Below are 16,917 nucleotides of genomic sequence, written 5' to 3'. Positions count from 1 at the left end.
GCAACGAGTAATATATACTGCAAGACATAATATCCAGAGTTGGTGCTGAGGGCTTGATATTCCTTCAAAGAAAGCAACACACTCAATCGGCCTCTGTACACAAAGCATCCAGCTGCGTTTGAGGATGTGACATGTAGTTTTGATGCACTGACTGGCAAATGTGACGTGGAGAATGATGCAGTGCTTTTGAGCAAGTGGCGATGGTAAGAGAAGTAAATATATATAAATATATATGTGTAGACTCAGGCACAAACCTGGTCTGTGAGGATTCGAGGCTTAATATCAGGAATGGCACCCCCTCTCAGCTCATCTTCCACAGCCATGAGTCTGACAACAGGGAAATAGAAACAAACGCTTGACAAAAATAGAATGACGAAGCCGCTGTTTCTTCAGGTTGAGTGTAGGTATGTACTATGTCTGCATGTGGCCTTTTGATGATATTAAGGTCTTGGCATGCTGTGTTTTGTGTGTACAATCCGCTCCGGCTATATGCTTTCCGGTATGAACGTACGCTCACCAGCGGTTTCATTAGGCACACTTGCACTAAGTAATGAGATCCAATACAAGAGCTGTATGACAATATGCTAATCATGGAGAGGAGGTGTCACTTTATAGTTGGATGGGCATTGTTGTGGGTGCTGCTGAATACACTGAAACCTCAGTTAGCATCATTAATCCATTATAGAAGGTCCAACTCAAAGTGAAACATACTCTAACTCCATACATTTTTTTCACATAAGAAATAATGCAAATCCAATTAATTACTCCCGGACACTCACACAAAACACTTATTAATAGTTGTACAATTATCGTTTTATATGCAGAAAACAATTTGACACGCATATACATGACGAAGGAACAGGATAAATGAACAGTTAATGCGGCCAGGGAGGAGCAGAGATCCACAGAGATCCCCCCAAAAATCCACACGGACACCAGCTTTGTGTTTTGCCATGATTTGTTTTCTTGGACTTCAATAGTTTCTCACCTTTTTCATCAAAATGTTGCCGCTTGCAACTTCCTTTGGTTCCATTGTGGATTATTTTGCCGCCATGATCAATAAGAAAAGCAGAGACTTGGTGTAACTAGTCAGCACCTGATGATGCCATCGACGGGGGACAGTGACTTCCGGGTGCGGTTTCCATGCTAACACGATGCTAACAGGGATTTTTGGTGATTTTTTGTGTGTGTGTGTGTGTGTGTGTGTGTGTGTGTGAAAAACAAACCCCATGCAAACACAGTTGGACTCTATGTCCTATATATATATTATACATACAATATATTGTACACAACCTGGAAAATGTACACAGAGCAAAACTTTTGCGTACATTTTCAATGTAAACCAAAACATACGTGAACCGAGGTTCCACCGTGTATAAATGTAAAACCAATGACTGCTTCTTGTATTGGATATCATGAGGTAGGTGTACCTAATGCTACGTCCGGCGAATGTAGGATACATCATAGTTGATATTGCCCCATTATATGGTGAGATATCTTATTTATCGCTTAGTATAATGTACTCTGGATACTTAGTAAGGCATGTTATGATGTTAAATCATGCAGAGCTGTGATCAAGTTACTTGGTATGCTTTATGTTATGCTAAGCTATATGACTTTTGATGCTGTGAATGCGTCCAAGTTTCCCAAAATGTTTAACTATACATTAAAAGTCAGAAATAGATTAGTTATTAGTTATAGATTAGTTATTCTATTATAGCACTTTCTTTGTGAATCATCCCACTTTTTCCCGATGAATCTCGTCTTGCGTGTTGTTGTTATTAGACACACATCCGGCTTTCAACAGCCGGTGCTGACACGCTCACAAACACCAACAAATTTATTTTGTGTGTTGGGATTGACAGCAGGTTAAAAAAAATGTGTCAGTCGACATTTTTCCCCCTCGAGCTCAACCGTCACCTGTTGATGATGCCTTTGATTTGAGAATCCTTCTCCATCTGCTGCTGCTTGAGGCGCCGCTCGCTGTCCTCCAGGCGGCACTGGTACTGCTGCAAGATCTTGCTTGTCTGCTGCTCCTGCGACAGGAGCCGCTGCTCGTACTCCTCCAGCTTGCGATGAGACATTTTCAGACGCTCCTTCAAGGAGTGGATCTCCTCCTCGTACTCCTTTACCTGGAGAGGGAAAAAATACTGTGGTAATTCTGTGGTGTTCGGTCAGCGAGGCCTTCTCTGCTGGCTTAAACGCCATCAGAAGCACTGACCTACTACATCTAAAACTTACATTCTAGTATTTGTTCCATGACATTTAGTGCATTTATTCCCAGCCAACTATTATTTTGTAGCGTGTTGCTTGGCTGCATTGCTTCCAGTAGTGTATGTTTATGTTTTTTAGTCCAATCAGATTTCAGCTACTATGTGTGTTGCCATGGCAGTGTAATATATATATTTTTTTATATTACTATTTTATATTACTATTTGTTACTATTATCATTTTTTCAGTATGCACCACACGCCATTGTTTTACGCGTATACGGTGTATAAGGCAGAAGACAGTAAGTTTGCTGACCCTCTCCAAGCGGGATTCATCCATGCTTTTGGAGTACTCCTTGAGTTGACCCTCACGGTCGGGTCGCAGACTCTCGATGTCGGCAGAGAGGTGTGGCATGTTGGACACCCAGGCCACTGTCCGTTCGTTCAAGTTGGACTGGGAACCCTGAAACATCACAAAAATTCTGTTTTGAAGGTTAAATGTTTACATCTTGTTATTTAGCAGACTAGCGCAGAACCAAACTAGAACCAAAACCAGGGACCAAGGTGAAATAAGAGCTGACCTTATTGACCACCGGCTTGAGGAGATGCTGCTGTGGAGGCTGCAGCTGCTGAGATTTTTTGTTGCTTTTTGTGGGCGTGTCTGTTGACTCCTCAGCGGCCGTAGACGGAACCTGGTTCTCCTTGGCGGAGCTCGTCTGGAACGGCAACCCGGGAGCTGGACTGTCCGTCACAGGCATCTGTGTCTCCTGTTGCTGCGTCTGCAGTTGTTGTTGTGGTTGTTGCTGATGCTGCTGTTGCGACTGCTGACGTTTCGGCTGACTGCCGCTGAAGTTGGTGTCGGAAGAGTCTAGGAGGAGGTTCCTGCTCTGGGGTCGGGCTTTTGGAGGCGTAGCGGTGGCTGGAGTGTTGATGGAGCGCTGGGACTTGAGGAGCTGTGGCGCAATGGAGGACTGGCGCCCGGGGTGAACAGTGGTAGGAGGCGTGGCCAAGGAGGCGGGTGTACCTGTGCCAGTGCCTGTCTGGGACGTGACGCCCATCATGTGCTGCTGCTGGAGGGACTCCTGAGCACAGAGAAATCCAGAAAGATAAGATCCCTTTCAATGGTCCCTGGTGGTGTAACCAAAGAAGGCTGGAGGTCTGACCTCATCTGACCCCATTAGGACCAGGTCAACCCCTGACCTCTGACCTCCAAAAACATACCCCGAAGTCTTCCCAGAAGAGGGTCCAACTCTTATCTTCCAGTATAACATAGTGTAAGTGTAATGGCTGAATGTGGTTAAATAAAAAGGCCAACACAAAGCCAATAATTAGTTAATCAAGAAAAAGCACAGACTGCGTTAACAAACAAAACAAACCAAAAAAAGAGGCTGGAGATGTTTGTTCCATCACAGCCCACGCAGAGGGCCAGAAATAGCTCGGGGCAGCAGTACAGTACATGGCAGTACATGACGTTAGCATTAGAACCACTGCAATTTACATCCTGTTAATGACCAGCCGGAGTAACAGTACCACTCTCTCAAGCTATCCAGTATATTTACTTCATATGCTTAAGATTAAGAGCTTCAGTCGCTAGGAAGCAAGATGCTAGCACAGAAGGATGGAGGTCAAAAAGAATATGTACTCTTACATTTATTCCTGCAAGTACAGCATGTACGGCAGCTGGCAAGCTGGCAAAAACTTCATTTTCTAGTCAGCGCCTACACATTCTAATGAGTTCCAGTCCTAGAGCTGAGTCCAAGATTCTACCTTCACATGAATAATGATCAGTTTTGACTGGCGTTTTGAGACGTATTAATTTGTTATTGGGATTTTTGTTTGCAGAGGTGTACAACTGCATATTATAATAAGGTAACCTTATTAACGGTACTCAGATACACTATAGCAAACTACAAACCACAATAATAAACATCTTCAAAGTGTCTATCTTCATATCATATAATGGAATTTCCATACTAGATCTCATTAGAATGTGCAGATGTACCAGAATGAATATATATTTTGCCTGAAACCAACAAGCACTTTTGTTTGTGCATGCATATTATTCAAAGTGAAGCATTTCCTACCTGCACCTGCAGTGACAGCTGATGCCAGACAAAGTCATTGTTCTGGTTCTGCCGGCTGAAGTCATCACTGTAGCTGTGTGAGTGGACGATGCTGGGCTGCACCAGGCTGTTCTGAGAGCGCAGGGCCGACAAGTCCTCGCTGCGGGAGAAAGCGTTGTTGCCGAACGCCGGCACATAGTCGTGGTGGCCATTCTCTGGCTCCGGGGCGAGGAGGAGCGGTGGGGGAGGATGCTGCGCCGGTGAGTTTTGGGCAGCGAGGTGGAAGAGAGGGTTCTGGAAAGACAAGGGGTAGTGCATGGCCGCCGCCGCCTGCTGCTGCTGCTGGGAGATGGATTCGGTGGGGCCGCCAATGTGACCCATCTGGCTCAACCTCAAGCCGGACCCCGCCGAGCCGCTGGGAAGGTGCCCGCCCATGCGCAGAGGACCGCCCAGGTTGCTGAAACTATGGCCTAAGCCAGCGATGGAGGCCTGTGAGGAGGTCAGCATGTCTCCCACAGAGTTCAAGTTGGAAATGCTGTTCATGCGTGAGTCTTGAAGGTCCATCATGGACACACTCTTGTTCACACTGTGTACCTGAGTACAAGAACAACAAGAAAACAATATAATCAGTGACCTGTGTGCAGTAATTCACCTCTTCATATGTTAAACAATTACAGAATTTGTGGAGTTCCCGATCAAATATAGGGCAGAAACCAGAGGTGAAGCAGCAGCGAGTAGCACATCATTGGTGAACGAACAGTCCTTCCTTCTGTTTTTCATCATTCCATTTTAATATTTTGCAGAAAGATTTATTCACCAAGACGGAGCCAGTGTAATATCTTGAATGGAAGTGTGACCTTTTTCTATCAAATTAGACACTAAACTGCAGAGAAAAGTCATAAGATGATGCAGATAGTACTGCACCAGAAGGGGGGGCTTGTAAATCTCAGGGAATATCATCATTAAAACATATATCAATTTTATTGACACCTCTAATTCATTTAGAGGCCTTACCTTAGGGTCTGGTTCGGTGATGTCAGAGCTGCTCGTGCAGTACGCCGGGCTGGATCGGGCCAGCGGCGGGCGTGTGACATAGAACACTTCCCTGGATGAGCGCAGGTCTCGTTCTGCCTGGCGCCTCATGTTGAGGTTGGATGAGAGGGACTCCACGGCTGACATGCCGGTGGCGGGCGACGGCAGGCGGGAGATGTCTATAGAACTGGAGACCCGAAACAAATGTTAAATGGTGAATAAAAGTTCCTTTCCTTTCCTTTCCTTGCTAGCGTGGCGCAGTATATGATGCCAAAGAGATAACCTTTTTAATTCCTTTTATTGGGGTTAGGAGCTACAAACTACAAACTGCCGTAATCCAAAAACGTCTGCCTATTTATATTCACCCATCCACCCATCTCATTTCTATGCCGCTTATCCTCACTCGGGTGGGGGTATGCTGGAGCCTATCCCAGCTGACGTCGGGCAAGAGGCGAGGTACACCCTGGACTGGTCATTATTTATATGGATTTTTTTAAATTCAGACAGTGCCACTGAGAAAAAGACAGGAAGCAGAACTGGAGGTAGCAGAGATGAGGGTGCTGAAGTTCTCATTGGGAGTGACCAGGATGGATAGGATCAGGAAGGAGTACATCAGAGGGACATTACATGTTAGAGGCCTTGAAGATAAAGTCAGAGAGGCCAGACTGAGATGGTTGGGACATGTCCGGAGGAGAGATAGTGAATATATTGGTAGAAGGATGCTGCCAGGTAGGAGGCGGAGAGGAAGACCAAAGAGGAGGTTTATGGATGTAGTGAAGGAGGACATGAGGGTAGTTGGTGTGAGAGAGACAGATTGGGAAAAGCCCAAAGAGAAAGAAGAAGATTCTATGTACCCTACTAGCAGTGATTCCCCACCAGTGTTGTCATACACGAACGCCTCTAGAATGCTTTATGAAGCAGTGGGGGGGGGCATCGCTATTACAGCTGTTATTGCTCTTATGTTAAGAGTTCTCATCTAAACTGTTGGAAAGAGAGCGAATGTCTCTTGATAATGGCAGAGTGCTGAAAGAAAGTATGAGGCGGAGAAAGGAGGTTTGAGCAAGAGGGTGCGGGAACAGATGGTTCTGGCAATTACCAATTGATCAAATACTTACTAAGCCTTCAGAGATAAATTAGGTAACATTAGTGGGGTTCAGAAATAAGCTGGCATTGTGTTTTGAGCCGCAGAATCCCCATTCTGTGAATTTTCTCGGCCTTGATGTGCATTCTGCTGTTAATTACACCCATGTGACGTTGCAGTGTCGGCCCGCGTTTCCATTAGAATTAATCGTCACGGCGCAGCCTCCCAGAGGACACAATCATCTATTTTTACATTTGATGAGGAGGAGGGGAAACCTTACCTGTTTAAGTCGCGCATCATCAGGCTCTGGAAGTCAGAGGACATGAGGCGATTGAATGTAGGCCGAGAGAAGAGTCTGTCCTTGGGTCGCTCGGGCTGGTGATTGGTGGTGGTGTGCAGCTGCGGGTTCCTCAGGGCCACACTGATGTCATTCAGCAGTCGAGGCAACGGCCCCAGTTTGAGGATAGCGTCCTGCAGCAGAGGTTGGAAATGTCACGGGAGTGAAGATTACCTTGCGCTTTAATGGGTTTTCACAACCTTTTCTTGGAGGTCGCTGTTATGGTCAAGTTGAGCATCTTTGTGAGTAATACAAAATGATGCTGCCAGGCCTAGCCGTACAATGTATGAAATGAACATAAAATATGGAGTGTGAAGCCCGACATCCTTCGTAACTCTTGACATAAGCAGTTGTCAACATAGCTTAAAATTGCTATTGCTTGCACATTTGCTTGTGACTTTTGCCGGAGACATAATCATGGATTTTTAAACCAATGGCAGTTTGATGACATTGTTTTCCTCCATTTGTGCAACATTATGCTAGTTGCTGAAAGGTAAATTAATGGCTGAGAAGCCTACTACAAAATAAGAAAGGATGTTGAAGCTTTGAAGATAAGGGGCAGTTCCTTTCCTGCTGCCACTCCCTGCCTCCTTTGTTTGTTTTGCGATAATGAAAAAGTGACAATACTGCAAGAGACATAAACGAAATGACCCCTCTGGGTCTCAAATTGTTGTCAACAAAAGTGCTTGACCATGTATGTTTTTTTTTTTTTTTTTTTTTTTTTTTGACCATGTATGTCAACATTGACTTAAGCTGGAACTTTTTAGTAATAATTTTTAAAAGACTTCAGTGAATTTCCAATGCAAACACTACAATTATACAAACTTGAGAAATTGAAATGACATGCGTATGGTTGACGTGGGTCCACCAACCTTGCTGAGCTGGCCCATGACTTCCCACAGTAGGCTATGCAGCATGGACAGCTCTCTGCCAAGGTCAATGTAGCCCTCAAAGCCGCCGGCGTTTCCTCCAGCGTCCATATTGGAGATCTCATAGAGGAACTGCTGCATGGAGCCCCACTCCATCTCCAAGAATTCGTTCATGAAGTACATGAACTCCTCCTTGGGCCCAAACCTGTGGAATTGACCATATGTCATGTGAAAAAAATCGATATTTTCAGGGAACTTTGAGTGCCACGTGGACAAAGGAAGAGTAGAATTTTTGATTGAAGTATTTTCATCACTTGCGTTGGGGAATATATGGCAGTAACACCAGATCCAGCTGACGTATTTTAAAAAAGCACATTGTGACCACCTACATGGCAGGGGACTCACTTGCTAAAGCTGGCCAGGTTCTGCATGACCTTGGCAATGAGGGTGAGCGTCCGCGAGGTGCGCTCGGCCGGGTACTCCTGTGTCAGGTTGAAGAGGGATGGGGACATGATGGCTGGGCACATGAAGCGAAGGAACAGTGATGAGCTAATAAGGCTGTCGGCGAGGTCCTCCCTTCCACGCTCAGCGCATCTCGCCCTCCATGACGCAAACACCTCCTTGAGCTCACGAGGGAAAATGCTGCAAATTCACAACAAGACGCTTCATCACGCTTCAGCATAAAATAAAAACAGAAAGAGTCTGCCAAGGTCACATACGCACCAGAGAGAGTTGATGATCTTGCAGAGGAGGAGCTCACAGCACATGCGAAGGTTTGCTTGATGATCAGCCAGGACCGAAGGTGGCACCCGCATGGGGTCCACCTCACAGTTCTCCTCAGATTCGTATAAGGCTCGGATGAAGTCACCTGAGACGAGAAGGATACCACACTTAGGTTGGACACATAACATGAGAAGATTGTAGTCTTCATGCAAGCTGTAACCCACCTATCCCATCCTTGAGGTATCTGTGACCTATCAACTTGAGGTACTCCTCCACAGCCTTCGTGGCCAGTGTGTTCTCCCGGAAGATCATGTGTTCGCGGTCCATGAATCGGTCCACCTCACACATCGCCATGTCGGACAAAAACTCCTGAACAGTCGAACGTTTTTGTCAAATCAGGTTTCATAACAATCTGATTGAATGTTTACCTTTGTTTACCTTAGTTTTCCCAGTGCTTTGGAGGATGTGCACGAGCGCGAACGCCACCTCCTCTTTGCTCTTGACACTCAACAGTGGTTCCAGGACCGCACACAGTGTTCGGTAGTTGTTGGTGATGTACTCGGCAAATTCCTTGTACAGCTCCATGGGAAGGATGTTCATGGTCTGGTAGCGGGACTTGACGCGGAGCGAGGCGTTGATGACTTTGCCACTGCCGACGCCGCCACTCTTGGCCAAAACACTGGACTGGATGACGGGGTACCACTGCTCCACAAACTGCCGGCCCGTGATGCTGGAGATGGGGATGCTGACAAGGCCGAGGTATGTGCTTTTTTCCTAGAATGACAGCAACAGCATTTGGTAGACCTTTATCGAAACCGTAATGTAACTTAGCCTTTGTCAGGCCAAGGCATTACATAACTTAGCATTTAGTAGGCAAGCGACTACCTACTGTGGCTTTCATGGGGCATGACACCAAAGTGCAGCAAAGAAACATATTTGAGAACAGCCTTTGTCCAGCAAGTAGGATATTTGTTTAATACTATGTTACAGGGCAAATACCTGCATTTGGTTGTTTAGCTTTTGCAGGGCAAGTAACCATATTTAGTACCAGCTAAAAACAAGGAAGGAACCGTATGTGGTTACTAGCCATTTATCAGGCAATGCACCATATTCTGTAACTTGACCTTTATTGGGCATGGAACCATACTGGTAACTGGTAACTAAATGTCTGTGGTAACTTGTCTATTCTTGGAATGCAAAGCATTTATGTATCTGCTATCGCTACTATGCAGTGTATGATGCACCAACATTTCTTTGTTACCTACTGTATATGGTGATGACAAAGAATTGAATTGAATTAGCGTTTGGCAGGCAAGGAACCATAATTGGTAGTGAGAAAGGAACCTTTTCTAAAACGTACTGCTAGACTGACCCTACCTTGCGTCTCTTCTTGTCTGTCTCCTTGTAAAGGTGCAAACGAAGGCTACGAATGGTGGGCAGATTGTTGAACTCAAAGTGCTCGCCCCAGAAGATGGTGTCTGTGCGAGGTTTGCTGGTGGTGCGGGCGTAGAGCATGTCATCCAGACACAGCTCACAGTAATAGCGTTTCTTTGCCGGGAGGTCTCGGGCTTCAATGATCCACAACTTGAGCACGTTTTCCACTCGCCTGCTGTTGTCCTGGAAAGAAAATCATGGTGCTCAAGCCCGAGTGACTAAGGTGACTAATGACTCCTAGGCGTAGCCTAAGTTTGGTCTATGCCTGGAACTCATCCGGGGCCTAGATTTGACAGGAAAGCCAGCATGTGGATGTACAGTAGTTTGTTCACCTTGTTGGGTTTGACAGCTCGCTGCAGGTTTTCAATCCACTTGTCTCTCTCTGATGCAGACCGGCAGGCAAAACATTTTGTCCCTGAATTGGTGGTCACCTAAGCATGTAAAAGCTATAAGAACTTCCACTCTACTGGAAAATACGTTTGGAGATGATTATTGTTTGGATGATTTCACAAATACGCGACACGCACCTCAAAGCAATACTCTTGGCCTAAAATGCTGGAATGAACTGGCTTTATAATTGCGTCTTCGTCCAGAACCAAGTCCAAAGCCTCGGCAGCACTGCTAGGAGAAAGCAGGGACTCGTGGGAGTGGGATTCTTTGAAGCTCTGCATTAACCGTGTCCTAGTGAGAGAAGAAGAAAAACAATGCATTTACTTTCACAGCCTTCCTGCTATCATAGTCATCCTTAAATAAAGCTTTTAAATACGCATATATGACACACATTGAGTCACTGGGACTCGCCATGCATCGCACCTGACAATCTAAATATATTTTTAGAGATGATCCTTCCTTAATGAGATTTTGCAGGGAAAGTAAGACCACCAGATTTCTTTCATTTCTGCTGTTTGCAGTTTGGCTTGTTGACTCGGCTGGTCTGCGTCATTCGTTAGCGGCGCGAAATGTACACAGTCTCAGTTGGAGAAGAAAATCCTTTCATTTCTAATATTCGGCAAAGATGTGTGTGGCGCTAATGAGAAAATTCTTAAGAAAAATAAGAAGAAAATACATTTGCCTTTGTTTGGTTTTAAGAATGGATGAGATTGCTAGCATTAGCATACGTGTAACACATGCTGGACAACCCTCCTGTTTTCCCCAGGAAACGCCTGGGTTTTGCACTTCTTTTCCGTGAAAAACAATAATTAATAATTATGAATAAATTATTAATAAATAATAATTAATAAAACAAAATTCACGAGATGGACCATTCTAGAACCGAAGGGTAAAAAGTTTCACTTCAGGTGTTTTTACGCGCTCCCACGAAGATTAAGATATGCCTTTATTCGTCCCTCAGTGGAGAAATTTGTAAATTTGAAATTATGCTTCTTTACAACATCAAATGATATGCAAATTGGACTATCACATCATCAGCCAAGTGCTACTGTTCTTACGGTCACATTTTTACAAGTTGTATGGGAGATATGGTAGTATGGTTGTTTTTTATCATGGCATGCTAACTATAGCCTAGCATTTTTAGTCCGGTGTTCATCTGAATGTGATGTTTCGCTGCGCTGACAACCTGACACGCCTTTGAGCATAAGAAACTAGGGAATAGAAAAAAGAAAAAAAAGGACAAATTAAAGCAGCAGCTTTGAAGAGAAATAAATTATGCAGGAATCAAGGACCGCTAATTCAGTGCTGGATTTAATGCTGTCAGTTGGACGACGGCGAGAAGCAGTGGATGAAACGCGCTTGGCAACCACGTTGGAGCAGCTGCAATGGAAACCGAGAGTGTGAAGTTGGACGCGGCTTTGTAAACTCAACACGCGGAGAGAATTAGCGCGCACGTGTGTGGGCAGGAGCGGGAAGCCGGCTGTGAAGGCAGCTGTCGGGCAGCGGCGCGTCAGGAGCGGCGGTGAGGAAACTTTGGCGAGAAGTCAGTGTGACCCCACCCCCTGACCCAACCACCTCCACGTTTCCACAAAACCACCTGCTGTAGTGTACGCTCTCTTTAAACATGTCAACTGCTGTTTCTGCTGCATTACACATTTTTAACATTTTAACATTATTTTTGTGGCTGCCAGGGAAGTCGAGCGTCAGCATAATATTTCCCCCACTTTCTGCTCTCCATGTCGTCACTCCAGCCGTACGCATCGTGACTGAATTCTGTTGGTTCTGCATAAAATTCCGACAACAATGCAGGGCGGATTCCTCTGGGAGGCGACCTCGCAGTAGAATGCAAAGCAACAACAATCTGGCATCACAGCCTCTCACAGGTACCAAATAAACACATGCAGTATAAATGAACAGTTTAAGTGATGATCACCATCATAGAGGTTTTATCGCAGTTGATGAAGAATCATCTTGTTTAAGAGTGACTTTAGGAACAATTGGCCGTCGGGATCACAAATCATATCAACTAAGTCAGACATTAAAGAGATTCCTAAAAACCAACCTCTCTTGATCAGCGCTACGAAACCGAGGCAAGATCATTTGCCTGAAGCTGCTGGTCCGGTCCAGTTTGGGCTGACTTTTGGCCCTCTTGATGGAACCCTTCAACCTCCGATTGAGGAAACTCTACAGAAAAAGGTAAGCCACGTTTATTTAAAGAGCACCATTCGTACACAGGGTCATTCACGATGCTTTACAGAAAAGAAGGGTAAGATCACTTTAAACGATCATTCCATAACAGTCCATGAATCATGGCCAAAAGTCTGTGAAACAAAGAGACTGAAACGTTGATAACTACCATGAACTGGATTGTCTTTGGGGGCTTCATCTTGCAATGTTGATACTAATACCCAGTAACAGAGGAAAGCTGTGTCTTCAAATACGTACTGTACACACGGTGGGCCCTAAAAATATACTGCATATGCCTTGTCAGCAGCGTCTGGACCAAAACAACAACAGTTTAAGAACAGGTGGTCACAAAACAATAACATGATGTTTGAAAATGTAAAAAACGATAAACGCCTTTAATGCAATTAAACAATAGATGTGTTGCTGTTGTTTCATACTGCTTAGCACTTATTTTTTTGAGCACTTTTTGGGTATGGAGGGGCTCAAACTTGATGTCAATAAAAGCGGTCCACCATGGAAGTCGTTTAAGTCGGCAACTGATGACTTCTCGACTTATGCTGACAGACCTTTGTTCTTAAAGGCATCATTTCAAAATACTCCAGAACATAATAAGATAAGTCATCTAAACTTTGTTCGGTAAAAATAAGTAACTTGAGACACTTGATCTTTGTGAAGTTGGTATTTAAGAAACATAGGCTAGCATGTAGCAAGCTCAAGCAAACACCCCAAATTTGATGCATGAATGACTAGAAATCTGTCACAACATTTAGATGAACTCACCGGCTGCCTGAAGGACTGCGGGGTAGCGTTTGGGGGAGTTTCCATGCTTGACTGTCTCACAGAGGCAAAACTTGCCCTGCGTGATTGGTCTGGGCGCAGGAAAGGAAGCAGAAAGTTAAAAAAAAACACAAAGACGCCATGACAGGACAACCGTGTTTTTAGAAGCAAAGCCAAGCAAGTCGTCAACAAATCAGCGTTGCACAACAACACAGAGGACAGACAACAGCACTGACAATTTGTGTTGCACCTCACGTAAACCAAAAAGTCTTGTCGATATAATTGCTGTATTTAAAGCGACAGACATTTTCTGAAAATGCAATCATTGATTTCTTTTGCTCTTGGGAGAAGTAGTACATGCATCAGGGTTACTTAGCTGTGCTTTTTGAGGCACTAACATCAAAATCTAGAAAAAGTGGTCGGGCTCCATTATAGCACTCCAAGGTGCTTATGCACCTTATATATACATGTATACATTTGGAAACACCGTGCTTGGATATACATATCATTTTTAAGGGTTTGTCTCTGCCAAACCTATTTTTGATTGAATATGACCAAATGGAAACTGGGGGTCTGCACATGTATTGAATATGTGCAGGGTAACCGTCCATGCTCCCTGTTGCTATTCTCTCCTCTGGTCTATTTTGGTCCTTTTTTGACTTTAATGACTAATGTGAGGGAAGAGAGACACATTGTCACTTCCTGTGATTTCCCTCCCAAAGCCAGCAAACGGGCCGCTCTCCAGTTTCTATTCTCAAACCTCGGCTAATTGTTTGGTATCCATGGCAACAACTCCAAGGGCTAGTATTTGAACTGTTCAAGGTGCTGACATGACAAGCAACGCACTACGCTGCACAAAACCAGGAAGCCTGAAGTGTCCTTTCTTCAGCCGAGTCATGTTAACGCGAAAGAACGCTTGGCAACACAATGCAAACATGTCTGATGCACAACGTGTGTGTGTGTGTGTGTGTGTGTGTGTGCGTGTGTGTGTACTCCCTCTATTGTGGATGTAAATTGCTATCAGGACAGAGTGTGTGTGGGGGCGGCTACAGCCTCTAGCTAGCCGTGATGCTGAGGAAGAAGACTGGGAGTGGGTGTTAGAGAGCCACGCTCTACACTTAGCATGCATACTGTACACCTTGAATGAAATCACACTATTTTCCCCCCAGTCTGTTCCCGCAAGATTCTTGTCGTAAAATGTAGGTATCACAAGTATGACTGGTCTACACGGCCACAAAAACTGGGGAGTTTTACTGCAGCACTCCACAAATATGGCCGACCGACTGCTCTGGAAACGCCATACGGCTGCACGACTCTTGGAAATTGCCTGACTTAAAGTAAACACAAGTTCACTTTAAGTCATTCTGTTGGCGCTGATAGTTTAAAAAAGGAACTTGGCGAGGTTTGGTGGTAGACTATGGTCCATTATTACACAATTAGACAAAAGATATTCAAATACAAGCGATATGTAGTATTGTGGTCACTGGGTGACAGTAATGACATCAACATTGATTATACATTAGCTGATATGACATTATCTTAACACTGCATGAAGGCAGCCATGCATGTCCCACATCATACAGTGAAAAGATCTCCCGTTTCATGCGGAAGTGGTAAGTGTTTGGCATCTTAAGTTCAGAAGATTAGCTTGTTAGCTCATTATCTAGCATGTTAGTCTGTGCAGCATACGTAAGAGTTGCAATGTGGTGTAAACGATAACTAAGGTGACTATAGGGGTGTTATTTCATGTCTCCTGTGCTCTAAAAATGTTACAAAGCTTATTTAGAAAGTCATAAACAGGTTCTCTATGCTGTACCAGCGACAATAATCAATGTATTAACATAGGATCCTATATTGCAGAAATTATCAACAGCTTGGTGGTTGCACTTTGTTGCACTGTGTAGCTAGCAGATAGCAGCTACCTGCTTTATGGACACGTGCCCTACTTCTCAAGCATTCTTGGTTAGCTTGTTGCAGTTTTACTGCGTACTTAATTTTTACATGTAATTTCTCTTTTTAGATTATGAAGGTAATGTGGTCATTGCATGTCCATTTTATTAAGTTGTGATGGCTGACTAAGACTTATTTTATTTCATATTGCTGAAATGTTTTTATTCCTATATGACAAGGAAGGTTTCATTGTGATGATATTCATGATGAGAAAAAGGGTGAGTATTGATTCTTGCATAACTGTGGCCCTTTGTCAATGTGGTCCTCCTACATAAACATGGGATGTTTTGCATGGTGTAACGAAACGAGCCCCGATGACCCCTGCTATTGTATGCATAATAAATTACAATGGAGGAGAAAAAAAACATTTCAAGAAAATGGTGCTATGTGTTTTATACATAGAAAGACAAGTGACACTTCTGACTCTTCTGCAGCTATTTTTAGCCTGGAGGCTGCAATCACGTAAATATAAACCGCATACAAGAAGGAGGAAGAGCTGCAGGATTTGAACAGCGGAGGTGGGTGGGGGGTGGAGGTAGCACGAGTCCGGTGTGGGTGGGAGGAAGCATCAGCAGAGACTCACAAGATCCCGTTGGCTTCCACACGGGCAAAAATGTGAGATGCCAGAATAGCAAAGATTACGATTCTAACATATCAATTATTTTCTCTCATGCCCCCCGAGCAAAATAATTATTTTCACCCCCCTCCCATCCCGCACCCTTGAAATATTGAGAAACTTATTAATCGGTAGGCCTTCTGTACGGACTGAACTCAAAACTGAAACCAGGAAACTGCAGCAAACTGGAGAGCAGAGACGAATAGCAGCGTATTGAGGAGGCAACCTATGTTCAGTAGGATCTATTTGTAAATGTATACATTACATATGTTGGCGGGTCTGCACTCATTCCAAGTCATCGTCTTTTTCTTGCCTTGCCTTTCCTTGCCTTGCCTTGCCGAAGTGTCTGGATCTACTTAGAATTCCATGTGTCTACATCTATGTGTGTAGATCTGTGTGCAAGAAATGGGATCTATGTGTGTAAATCTTCGTGAGATCTACGGGTCTTGTTCGATGTGTGAGAGCAGCATGTGTAGATGTGTGTGTAGTATCTATGTGTCAAGTGTCTATTTGTGCTATCTATGTGTGTGGATGGACGTGTAATTTTATTATGTGCGTAGATCTATGTGGAATTCTATGTGCTATCTGTGTGGGATCTATGAGTGTGTATCTATATGTATGTATGTGTATATATATGTGTGTGTGTCAAATTATATGCATGTGTGTATAGCTATGTCTTATTCAATGTGTCGACTTCAATGTTTGATATCGGTATTGGTATAGGTGGGGAGATCTATGTGTCAAGATGGATGTGTGCCATCTATGTTTGTATATGTACATATAATTCTATGTGTCTTGCTCTATGCATGCTATCAATGTGTGCATATCTATGTCTCATTCGATGAGATTTTTGTTTGACAAAAAAAAAAGTAGTATGTTGTTTTTTCTGTTTTTTTTTCAACTTGCTTCTAATGCCCTTTTCTGGTCAAAAAAACAAGGGAATCCCCACACACGCTCAACAGGGGCCCCAGAAACACCCAAAAACGGCATAAAATGCCAGTGTTTGAGGGCGGTGATTTTTTACAAAAATCATAATGGGTGTTAGTATGGTGTTTTTTTTTCAACTTGTTTTTAATGCACCTTTCTGGTAAAAAAAAAAAAAACAGGGGAAACCCCACACGCTTAGCAGGTGCCCCAGAGGCACCCAAAAACGGCATAAAATGCCAGTGTTTGAGGGCAGTGATTTTTGACAAAAATCATAAGGGTATGTCATTTTTTCTTTTTTTTCAACTTGCTTCTAATGCACTT

The 16,917-nt window shown here is 44.1% G+C and overlaps 1 protein-coding gene across 3 annotated transcripts in view; it reads right to left on the bottom strand.

Moving 5' to 3' along the window:
- The window catches only part of syngap1a (synaptic Ras GTPase activating protein 1a), a 31,009-nt gene that overhangs the window by 4,146 nt on the left and 9,946 nt on the right, over window positions 1-16,917 (bottom strand). For 2 of the 3 annotated variants that reach the window (XM_058047949.2, XM_058047951.2), the window contains 17 exons: window positions 13,107-13,195; window positions 12,202-12,323; window positions 10,277-10,430; window positions 10,082-10,180; window positions 9,693-9,932; window positions 8,754-9,089; window positions 8,540-8,684; window positions 8,316-8,460; window positions 7,998-8,234; window positions 7,596-7,797; window positions 6,667-6,857; window positions 5,288-5,492; window positions 4,295-4,867; window positions 2,792-3,292; window positions 2,527-2,673; window positions 1,921-2,132; window positions 255-327 (listed from right to left, as the gene is read on the bottom strand). In XM_058047949.2, coding sequence (XP_057903932.2) covers window positions 255-327; window positions 1,921-2,132; window positions 2,527-2,673; window positions 2,792-3,292; window positions 4,295-4,867; window positions 5,288-5,492; window positions 6,667-6,857; window positions 7,596-7,797; window positions 7,998-8,234; window positions 8,316-8,460; window positions 8,540-8,684; window positions 8,754-9,089; window positions 9,693-9,932; window positions 10,082-10,180; window positions 10,277-10,430; window positions 12,202-12,323; window positions 13,107-13,195 — 3,671 coding nt within the window. The remainder of the gene's footprint in view (window positions 1-254; window positions 328-1,920; window positions 2,133-2,526; window positions 2,674-2,791; window positions 3,293-4,294; window positions 4,868-5,287; window positions 5,493-6,666; window positions 6,858-7,595; window positions 7,798-7,997; window positions 8,235-8,315; window positions 8,461-8,539; window positions 8,685-8,753; window positions 9,090-9,692; window positions 9,933-10,081; window positions 10,181-10,276; window positions 10,431-12,201; window positions 12,324-13,106; window positions 13,196-16,917) is intronic. The other variant, XM_058047950.2, reaches the window with a different exon arrangement.

The sequence above is a fragment of the Doryrhamphus excisus genome, linkage group LG7 (genome assembly GCF_037039965.1).
Source record: "Doryrhamphus excisus strain RoL-2023G ecotype Guam linkage group LG7, RoL_Dexc_Guam_v1.1, whole genome shotgun sequence".
NCBI classification, from domain to species: domain Eukaryota; kingdom Metazoa; phylum Chordata; class Actinopteri; order Syngnathiformes; family Syngnathidae; genus Doryrhamphus; species Doryrhamphus excisus.
This window is presented reverse-complemented; position numbering and strand designations above follow the sequence as displayed.